The 12,131-nt window shown below is 31.9% G+C and overlaps 2 protein-coding genes across 2 annotated transcripts; both read left to right on the top strand.

The window, feature by feature from the left end:
• The first annotated feature begins 1,014 nt into the window (after nt 1-1,014).
• LOTGIDRAFT_231346 (hypothetical protein) lies at nt 1,015-2,114 on the top strand. Its single transcript, XM_009052690.1, has one exon. The coding sequence runs from the start codon at nt 1,079-1,081 to the stop codon at nt 1,529-1,531; it is 453 nt and encodes a 150-aa protein (XP_009050938.1). The 5' UTR covers nt 1,015-1,078; the 3' UTR covers nt 1,532-2,114.
• Nucleotides 2,115-5,021: 2,907 nt separating this feature from the next.
• Nucleotides 5,022-7,728, top strand: LOTGIDRAFT_114716 (hypothetical protein; the record flags this gene model as incomplete). Its single annotated transcript, XM_009052689.1, has 3 exons — nt 5,022-5,143; nt 5,737-5,861; nt 6,260-7,728. The coding sequence occupies 3 exons, from the start codon at nt 5,022-5,024 to the stop codon at nt 7,726-7,728; spliced, it is 1,716 nt and encodes a 571-aa protein (XP_009050937.1).
• Between the last annotated feature and the right edge of the window lie 4,403 nt (nt 7,729-12,131).

Genomic DNA, 12,131 nt, shown 5'->3' with positions numbered 1-12,131 from the left:
GTTTACGTTCAACTTCAGTTGTCAACAGATATTGTAGATCTATATGGACAGCTCAGGAAAGTTGTGCAATAGCTTATTGATCTTGAATACAAATAGTAAGGCAGACTGGACTGCCTTTTGTGGGGCTGTCCAATGTTTCTTAAAATGGTGCAGGGTCGGGTATTTGAAACGCCCTCTCGCAGTGCTGCCGGTGAGGTACTCATGCTGTTCGGTCTCCATCGCCAAGTACAAGACCTTCCGGTATTGGACTTTTGAAAAAGAAAGAATGAGTCTTTTGTGGGATGCCAAACGCATAGAGTTACATAACATAATATATTATGGCCGAACGCTACTAAAGACATTAAAACAGAATTTTTCGGATTATAACACTCCGTTTCAGTCTCAATCACCCAGTCGTCTGATTTACAAAATGAGTATTAAAGGTAAAAGTAGCAATTTGATTCATACTAAGATAATGACCATTCATAGTAGGGTTAGTCATTGCGTATTCTTAGATTTGCCTTTGTTATTATCAGTTACTCACTAAGGGTATATTTAATGCATGTATGGCGAAGAACATTATAACTTCAAGTTGAACAACAATGCCAATGGCTGCATTCGAAACCACGTTCTGCAACTTGCTTATCCACCAAGGAATAATCGAGTGGTCATGTCAGAATGATTCAGAGGATCTCGACGTATTCAAGCCTTTTTCGAAATATAAGTTATGGAAAATTGACCAATAATGTTTCAGACTATTTTCGATTTCTCTGTATGAGCTTGCGCAGGTCACAGACAGACCTTTCGAGTACAACTTAATTAGAAGTCCGAATGTTTCGTAACCGCTAAAAACTATGCATGGCTACAAATAAGCCTTCATCCACCATTTGAAATATTGCATTAAAATGACGGGAATTAAGTACGAAAATCTTTTATTTTTGGTTCTATTATTTATAAGTTTAAAAAGACCTAAAACAGCGATTAATTTACGACTGGATGTTTGAGACTTAAAAAATCATGTGACTAATTTCTTGACAAAATGGCTGACGCCAATAATTAAGAAAATACGTTCATGTAAACATCAAAAGCAGCGTTGAAAATGAGTTCAAATAAGGAATCCGTAGAAAGGGGAGTGAAAAATGAAGCAGTTCCCTCTGCTGGTGTACAAGAAAGGGCCGATTTATCGGATATTGGGCAGCCAACTACAGAAGCTGTTCCACCAAGTGTGATTGAACTATGTCAAGAAACATTTCAAAAGACTGCCGAATACGTTCAAGGGGAATTGGAAGGAACAATAGAAGACTATAGACTTCTTGAAAAAATGAATAAAGTGACTGTTGGGAAGTATTCAGAAATGAAGAATATTGCAACCAGCATAGAATCGGCTTTGAGGGATTTAAATGTGAAATATAGGAGTCTTCAACCTTACTTAGAACAGATTGATCAAATAGAGGACAGTGTTGCGTCTTTGGAGCAAGCAGCGTATAGTTTAGACCATTACTCTAAAAGACTGGAAGCTAAATTCAAAGCATTGGAAAAGAAAGGCCCCTAACAAATGAAAGCATTTTACTTACTTGTTATTATTTTTTATTTGCGTGTTATTAATTAAATGTTATTGTATTTATCTATTGTGTTTTTTTCTCTCTTTGATAAACCACTTTTAGATGACATGTCGATTCTTACACACCCGGTATTGGTATTGATATTATTACATTGTACGTGGAAATATTCTATGCAGTATATTATGAGGGGCTTCTTTTTGTTTTTATGGGGGATAACTCCTACTAGCTATCTACCACGAAAAAAGAGTCCTGTAATGTGGTCTGTAATTTGTAATGCCTGTGGTGGTTTTTCTGTAAATGCTCAATTTCATAATTATTATCAATTAGTTACATGTATATATAACTGTATTTCATGTTGCTATTATACAATTAAAACTGCTATTCGACGTTTACAATGCTTTGTGGCCCAGAAAGCATTAGTGCAATTGTGAATACAATATTACAAAATACGGCGTTAATAGTAACAGTTATTTATTCTATCTTAAAACAAATGCTTTTTGTGTATGATTTTATTAGATCACCGGTTCTTACCCGTAGTACTCAATCGTATGAAATAAATCGAAATTGAAATAAACCAAGGAAATATCTTATTATTTCTCGACGTATTGGAATAACGGTGTTTTCATGGTTACCCATGGAATGTCCTTCATTCGTACAGAATATACCGATTATAAGAGCGTCGGATCCATGGAAGGTAGCAAATTCATTAAATCACCCGACTCTTTGCATGTCCCTGTCGACGAGAATCGTTTCGGTGCCTTCATCTTCCAGGTATTCTTATAAGATAAAAAAAAAAAAGAATGATTTTATCTTGCAGGTTTTGTTTATATGCTCAAGGCACAGCGAGTCTTACATTCTAGTCGCCATTTTGGTTTTTCTTTTGCAAAATTGAAAGAAAATGCAACATTGAGGAAGTTTGACGAAAATATGCTTAAAGATTTGGCCTGTCCTTTGTGCAAAAAGGCATTGAGGTAATTTGAATCGTTGTTTAAATCAATCCTGGATATTATTTCGGAAACCTGTGCACTGCATGAAACGATTTCCATATAGCCCTATGAAGCTTTATATGCCTATCTACAGTTCTATCCATACATCACTCAGTTATTAAATCATTTAAACAAAACTCATTTAAGAGACCCCTCCACCCAACCCCTGTTTGTCCTTATTTTTATTTTTATTTATTTTAGGTATGATAAAGAAGCAAATGAGTTAATCAGTGACGATATTGGAGTAGCCTATCCAATTGTTGACGGTGTTCCAAATCTCGTTCCGAAAGATGCCAGATTACTGAAGGATTCATCAAATAAAACGTAATGCTTAGACAGCGAAAGCTAACCTGTGAATGATGTGAGCTTTTTTGAATGCTATAATCGTGATATTTTTGTAAATGCTGCGCTCCAGTGTAAGGGGTTTGAAAGAGTTTTGCAAGATCCACCGACGTCTGACTGAGTATTGGAATGACGCAAATCATGTTTATTGACGACTTGAAATTTAAAGGACTTGAAATTTAAAGGAATAATAGATGAAATTCTACGTCGAAGAAGCAGCAAATATGTTTGTGGTTCTTGTCTACATGTTTATATACTTTGTATTTGTAAAGTTTAAAATTATATATAAAGCCGAACAGGTTCTTTTTTTTTCAACCAAGCATACGCGTACTAATGAAACTTACAGTGCACTTTTTAGTACCACCTTTCCCAAATCAGCCATATGCAACATTGTCCATGGGCTTTTTGATTATACGCTAAAATTCCGACGTTTATGTGGCATGAAATCGGCAGAAAGTTGCCGACGAGAAACTGAAAACATCTATCAGAGACTGGTAAGTCAGAGACTGGTGATTCAATCTGAATCACTTCTTCAAATAACGACACCGTTATATTTTCCATATATCACCGTGAAAATCTGTGTGAACATAACAATGATTACTTGTTCAGATTGTAATTTTGCTTTTTTTTGCGTTTTATGATTCTTTTCAGCTTTGGGCATCACAGCCTTTTGGAGCCAGTAATATTAAACGGTAAGATAGCCTAATATAAATCTGCTGTGGGAGAGAACAAACCACTATTGACATAAACCTATTCCAAGAACAGAATGGAATAGAATATATACAATTGAATATACACTCGTACCTATAGCCTGTTTTTTTATGATAAATTTTATAAAGAGACTAATGTTAGTAACCTTATTTCTTTAACGAGACCTATTTATCTTTTAATCTTCCCTAATAATATACCAGACATAAACCCATTTTTCACATGTCAAAATAAACCCATTTAACAATACGTTTGAAGTTTTCTTTAGTTAAAATGTAGTTTGTAAACTTTTAACGTTGTAAAACTTGTTGAACAAGTAGTAACATCAATTGATAATTAGAAGAAAGTAAAATTTCTAGTTTTATGTCAACACGACTGTCATGCTACATAAACTTTGTCGGTGAATATAGGCTCACATCCGGGCATTACAGATCCCGGAATTACTATAAATAAGCACAGACCACCAGTTACAGGTGATATCCCAGGACACCGATTAAATATTGAGCAGTTAAAAACCTTTGTGTGCCTCTCAACAAAGAAATGAAGTATTATTACCACACAAAGGATATGAAATATTGTAGCGTCAGAATTAACAAAGAAATATGACTGATAGACCTAAAGAAGTATATATAGATCATTGACTGATCAATAAAGCACGGGTATGTATTATATTTAAATTTTAGCATATATAAATCACTTAATATAATTTAAAATTTAAAGTGAAATCATTTAAGTGAATTTTATGGAAATGTTGATGACACCTTCAGGAACAGAAGCTTGTAGAGAGAGATTAATTAAGAACTATTTGTTTTCTATTGTTCTTGTGTGGTATCATCAAACTCACTACCTTAATACATATTTCATATATAATTAAACTTAAGTACTAACGATCTGAATCACAAAAAGAAACTCAAAATCCAAACAACATTATGGCAAAACAATGGTAGCACCTAATGAACCTTTTACATGAGGAAGTAAATCAATCATAAGTGAGTAAGTGAAAAGTGGTACCAGGTGTCTAGAAGAGTAAGCTGACCATCTACACAGAAATCGCAGCAAGATTTAAGATTCTTCTGTTTTTTTCTATTCTTCTTCATTCAATATATTCATTTATTCAAGCAAAACAAATCAATTGTGATAGACAAATGACTGACAAAACATAACAACCAAATATAATACATATCGCTCTACAATTGATGTATTGAGCACTATTTTAACAGTGGTATTTCTATATCACTCTACAATTGATGTATTGAGCACTATTTTAACAGTGATAATTTTTTGTTCTTGTTAATACATGGATATGTACAAACATATAAACATTTAATTGAATATATACACAAATGTGCTCAATGTCTCTAATATTTTTTTTATTTTGTTTTTTTGCAGAATGACAATGGAGAAGGATAAGTTACAGTTTGAAGCTACAAACCATGGTGATGTTATGTTAGCTGGCATTAGAACACTTCGAGATAGATGTCAGCTTTTTGATATGATTTTAAATGTGGAGGATATAGCTCTACCAGTTCATAGAGTTGTTCTAGCTTCATGTAGTGATTATTTTAGGTGAGAATTAATCCTGGAATTGAATGACATTCAAGGCATTTGACTCATAGTTCATTTCTTAAATTGCAGCAGACACTTAACTTGTAACAGACACTACTTTCCTTGTTACTAACATTTCATTACTTGCAAGTGACAATAAATGGTAACTGACACTACTTTACTAGAAACTGACACTTCTTTCCTTGCAACTCGTAGTTCTTCCTTCTTGCAACTGATACTTCTTTACTTGCAGTAGTTTTGTATAAACACGTCATGTACTTGTACATGTACAGACATATTGTTACCAGTCACTGGCAATTCCCTTCTTACAAATAACACTTCTTTACTTTGCAATTCCATCCTTTAACATGTAATCTGTAACCTGTTATCTTCACCTGCAACTGAAACTTTCAATCTAAAATTTAATGTACAATTCACACTTAAAATTTTATCTCTAACATGCATTTATTTACAGTCAACATGAAACAAAACCTTTTAACTAGTTTTGACTCTCATTCAAGTAGAATCAGCCATATGCAAACATTTCTGATTTCTTTCTTTACACTTCATTCTTCTTTGTAATCTTGTTTTATATTTTCCATTTATTATCACAGAGCAATGTTCACTGATGGACTGAAAGAATCTAAAGAAGAAAATATTAAGTTAAATGGTGTAACTGCAATGGGGATGCGAAATTTAATAGATTTTGCCTACACCTCGAAAATCAATATTGATCATGGTTAGTAGTGGCATAAGCTTAAATATTCTACATTGGTGTTATGATTTTCTACTCTGGAGGTTAAAACATTTTAGTTTGTGGCTGTGTTTAGTTGGTGACTCTCTCATGGACATGTTTTTACATAGTACATATTGTCCATCACTGGTGAATATTGTCCATCACTGGTGAATATTGTCCATCACTGGTGAAAAATTAATAATCAATGTTGCTATAGATTAAGACTCAAATGATGTGGATGTAGATCTCTTTAAGTTCTAACTAATTGTAGTGATTGTAGCATTTGTCACCATTAGTGAAATAGGTAACAGGAGCAGAACCAGCTTGGCCAGCTTGTGATACCCTATCTTAATATTTATACCTATATCTCTATTTTAATTTCAAAATTCTTTCTTTTGTAGAAAATGTTTATGATGTATTGGCAGCAGCAAATCATGTCCAGATATTGCCAGTTATTTCAGCATGTGAAGATTTTCTTAAGTCACATCTTGATCTCGACAATTGTATCGATATTATGAATGTAGCTGAACTTTACTGTCTCAAAAACCTTTACCAAGTTGCTCAACAATTCATGTGTCGGAACTGGTCTATATTTTCATTGTCTAATGACTTTTTACGACTGAATTTTAAAGAATTTCAAACCTTACTGTCTTCAAAATTCCCAGTTGACTGTGATGAAAAATCTATCCTATTATCAGTATTAACCTGGGCAGAATATGACTCGCAGAATAGAAACAGTCTCTTTGTTGAATTATTCAAATTCATCGAGTTCGAAAACATCAGAAGGGAGGATATTGAAGAAATCCAGTCTACCCCAGTATGGAAAACTGTAGAGTCTAATGAAGTGTGCTTATCTAGATATTTAAATCAGCTTGATAAAAGTGTGGTTTCAAAAGATTGGCTCAAGTGTTCAGGTATATCAAACTTAAGAGGCTTTCAGCACACCTTGATAGTAGCAGGAGGCTTCAGTAATGAAGGAGGGTTGACCAATTCTGTATGGTATTTAGATCAGTCTTCTGGAAATTTAAAACATCTGACCAAGATTCCTCATGTAGATCAGTGCAACTTTGGAATGGGTGTTCTCAATAATAAACTGTATGCCATTGGTGGCTGTTTCAATGATCAAATGCAAGAATTAATTCATCCATTTGGATTTTGTTACGATTCTCAAAGAGACACATGGGAAAGTATAGCGCCAATGTCTCAGGAGAGGTGCAATTTTTACCTTGGAGTACTTGAAGGCAGATTCTTTGCTATTGGTGGTGATCCTCATGCTACAGCAGGTGCGGCTGATATGGCTTTATGTGAGGCATATGATGCTGAAACAAACACTTGGGTTGATATTGAGCCAATGCCTGGGAACCGAATGCAGCACACTGGAGCATCCTTGGGTCGAAGATTATACATTTCTGGTGGCTTACAAGAGCAAGATGGTGATGTGTTTGATGATTTACTTTGGTATGATTTAGATACTAATTTGTGGCAGACAGGATCATCCATGAGAACTCCTCGTGCTGATCACTCCATGTTTGTATACAATGATAAACTGTATGTAGTAGGAGGATGGTTTTACGATACTCATACCCAGCAAAGAGTTATTGCTTCTGCCATTGACTCCTATAATCCTGAGTTAGATTGCTGGGAAACTGTGGCTACTCTCAATGAATGTAGACTGTTTGCAACCTATACTGTTTATGACGGTTGTATTTATGTTGTGGGAGGATGGAAGGGAGGTAACTACAGAAAGAAATGTAATACTATTGATGTGTTTGATTTAGAACGCGGTGAATGGACTGATAAAAAATGTCAAAGTTTACAGCTATGGGAACATTCTAGCTGTACTGCCTACCTTCCAAGATTTGTATCTTGATTTTGATTTCATATTGTGTCACATAAATTATTCCTAATTCAAATTTTTTGTTTTAATGACATTTTTAGTGTGGCTAAAAATGTTTCCCAGAGGGCAAATTACACCAAAACAAACATCATTAGCATCAATACATCCTTAAGTTTAAGCTGATCCAAGATCTAGAAGTCCACATAAACAAATCAGACAACTCTTACTTCCTTCCTGCTTATATAAGCTGAATTTGGTGACATCAAGTCCAATAACTGCAAACCATTAATTGTAGACTTGTTTAAGATTTCCAGAACAACGGCATAACACATCCACATGTGAGTGTATAAAAAAATTAACCATGAATGTTATTTGTTTAGTTTATCAAAATCTATTCAACAAAGGGGTTTCTATGAAGTTTTAGGTTAGAGGGGATTGGGTCACAGCACACCATGCATTTAAGAAATCGGTTGTATGAAATTTAACTTGGGTGGGGGTAGATGTAGCAAAGCTGGTCCAGTCTCTGAAATGGACAATGTAGGATAAAAACAAAAATACAAGATGTTTTTAATAATATTTATTGCACATATCACTGACATCTCATTGCACTGAATCAAACAGTTATTTATTATTACAACATTAATTCTAAAGTAGTATTATGCCTAAATAATAAGATAATAATATTTCAAAGGATGTGAATTGATGATTTGGATATTAATTCAAAACAATGAGAATAATATTTATAATGCTTCAGATTTTATGCAAAATTATTATTGGGTAGTTACTGGAACAAAACTCAAGACAAAAGACAAAATTAATCTTCCATTGATGTTCAAAATAAATACATCAGTTAAATCACACTTAAAACAGGATAAAAAAAAATATAAAAATATTTGGACTTCGACTAGGATTTCATTGGAGACAAACTACCAGAAGTTATGTTTCTGTAGGTATGTACTTAACCACAAAAACTTGTTAATAAGATCATTTACTTGATAATATGTTTAAAGAATAGTGTCTTAAATATGTTCAGTCCTATTAAAACAAACAATTAAATTCGAGTCTTAACCCTGCAAGCTTTCATAAGGAAACATTCCCATCCTGCATGCATCTTACTTTTTGAATGCCAAAAATTTAGTACTTATACAAGTTGTTTGGTGGGAGATTTTTAAATACTTACTTAAAAATAATACACTTAAAATTTCTAGAAAACCTCTTTACAATCCTTGTAACAAGAGTCAATTGAAATGTAGCGAGCCTGAAAATTCATCTTTAAATAAAAGTTGGCTTTATAATAAAGAACAGGATCAAAATAACCTATTTTAACCAAAGAGTACAATTCTAGATTTCTTGTCATTTCTTAAAAACGCTTCAATGTAGATTCAAGTGATAATGCACAATGTTAACAATATATTAAAAAGAAAAACAACATGTTTATATAGATATTACAAACAGCAAATAATTTAAACATGCAGCATATAATACAATGACAAAAAATATGAACTGTACAAAATATGGTATATGTGGATCTTCTAGTACATACCTACTTATTTGGATTTTTTTTTTCACATACAATTAAGAATTTTCAGCTTCTATCCAATTGACATTTTACATGATTTGAATGTCTATATTACATAAATTCCAATTCAAGGGAAATAACCACTTTTTAAGACTTAATAAAACATTATTGATTGTACAATCTTTGGAAAACCGCATAAGGACAGATATTCTAGATTAAAAGAAGGACCATTGCACAATATGTAATAATTTTTTTAAAAAGCAAGAAGGTATATTATCTAACATTTCAAAGTTCAATGTAAAAAATCAAAATCCTATTAGGTACATAAACCAAATCAAATCCCTCAACTTTCAAATGAAATGACTAAACAAAATAGATTCTTGTTAATATGTAAAAATCTGACTCCTGCAATTCAACCCAAGAATCTTGTGCAAAAATGTTTTAATTTCCAGAAAAACTTAAAAGTTTCTCAATTGCACATATCATCGCATTCTTATCATCACTAAACTGCCTGTAAAAAAGTATAAATTGGCATGGCAAAAGGACAGAACAAACTGCCATGGTAGCATTGTAAATTTCTGCTAAATTGCACAAGAACCAGATTTTAATTCTATAATATGATATCGGCAGCAACAATTTATTTTAGTTAGCTTTTAGACATTCGGTTTAAATTCACACCAGGAATTGAAAACTTTCAATAAATGCAAATCTGGCAAACTTAGAACAATCCCAACACTAATCTTCCATTTTATACTGTATGATAATCCCCTGTGGTACACTGATTGTACCAAGATAGAGTTTCAGTTTTAGCCATTGAAACAAACTTAATAGGACATTTAACAAAATTCTCAACATTTCATTTACACCAATATAACAATTAAAAAAAATTCTAATAATCATTAATTCACAACAGATTCAAAATTCTAAAAACTGATAAAATCTAATTTTGTCAAGAAGGTTCACTATTTAAAGGTAAAGAAACAAAAGCATTTACAGGCAACAATAACATAGAAAACAGATACATAATTTTAAAAAAAACATTAACAAAACTTAAGCATTATGTTTAAGTCATGGAAACTGTTAAACTTTATTTTAAAAAATATTATGTTAAGAGATTCTACAACTCAGATAGCACATTATGGTGTTTATTACATTTATTAGTTCAAATAGGCAATATGCTGATAATCCTATACTATAAAATACTATACTTATCATAGGGATACTGTCATCTGATTATTTGGTTTACCAGCTGGTATGTCTACTTTAATTATCCATAGCATTTGTCAATCCAATGCCAGTTTCACAGATTCATTGCTTGTGTTGTTTATCAAAGCTGAATCATCTCAAAATCTAAATTTCTGAAAATGCTAGTAAAGCGAATAATAAGACAACTGCATGTCTTTGAAAAAATTGAACTTTGAAATAAAGTTTTTGTATATTTTCCTTAATCTCAATATACAACAATGTCCTTATTAACACTAAATAATTTAAACATTACAATAAGCACTTGGAGAAGAATCATTTTGCAACAATGTCATGAAGAAGCACATAAAGAGTTAACTACAAAACCAGATAATTGTGACCATTTGTAGTCAATATTATACATTTTATACCTTGTTTAATCACTTTCGTTTTAAAAAAAAACATTTTGGTTTTGTCAAAAAATTATGAACATGGTTGTATGAATACAACACAAAATGAAAGCAAAAAAATAAAACATTAGATATTCCAAATTTTTCAACAGTTAACATCCTATTCATAATACTAACTGTTTTAAATCTATAATATCTATGAATCAACAACATATAATGAATATATAATATAATGTGATTAAAAATTATGTTAAATATCATTTCATAATTAATAGGTCAAATGTCAAAAATTACTAAATCTAAAAAGAGTATATAATATATACATGAATTTTACACAGCACAAAGAAGAATTAAGAATATATAGAGGGTATAGTTTTATATTTAACATTCAATATTAACAAATATATAAACATTACTTCTCTAAACATATATAAGACATTCATATTGAGATTCTATTTTCTTCAAAGATGAGAGAAATACACCTTGTATGATCAGAATGAAGAATGTAATGAGGCTCTCCTTATTTGTTCAGGTTTAGGCAGTTTGGGATACAATTTTTTACATGTATCATGCTTCTAACAAGGCACAACTTGCAAACCCACTGCCATTATAGCACAATAAAAATTATTTGATCGCATGAAATTTTTCAACAGCTTAATAGAATCAACATGGATCTGACTATCAATCATGAATGGGTGAAAGATTTTAATAATATTTAAATCATTGCCGTCTGCTTGGTCAATCACTGAAATCAATTTTGAATATTGTCATATTAACAAATCAAATGTATTTTTTATCAAATAGGCCTTTTTAACAGGGATTCTAAGTTCATTTTTCATAAAACCAGCCCTCTTGGCAAAGTAAAGTCTGGCAATAGAAGAAAATACAAAGAATTTCAACTCTATTTAACCGTAGTGTTATGCTTTTACACAAGAAAGCTTTTTTCACTTCACTTCAAATATTTGTCTAAAATCAATCAAATTAATATCTTTTAAGCATAAATGCCAAAATAACACTTGTAATATGAATAGTTAACTTTCCAAAATTCATTTCTTTTAATGCATCAGTTTTAAAACCATCTGATGATCAATTCAAATATTCATACAGCTGTCTGATATTCTGATTTCATATTAGAAATTGCTTGCAAATTTAAACAATATATATTAGTACATTTCTAAATAATGTGGGTTTTCTTTTTACTTTTCTATGGTAATGATGGAAGCCTAGATATTTTGAGCTGTTTGGCATGATTGATTTATAATTACCAAGATTGCAGTCAATCTAATGCACATCTAGGGATGATGGTTCCAAATCCCAACAGGAAC

The sequence above is a fragment of the Lottia gigantea genome (assembly GCF_000327385.1).
Source record: "Lottia gigantea unplaced genomic scaffold LOTGIsca_19, whole genome shotgun sequence".
Lineage (NCBI taxonomy): Eukaryota > Metazoa > Mollusca > Gastropoda > Lottiidae > Lottia > Lottia gigantea.
This window is presented reverse-complemented; position numbering and strand designations above follow the sequence as displayed.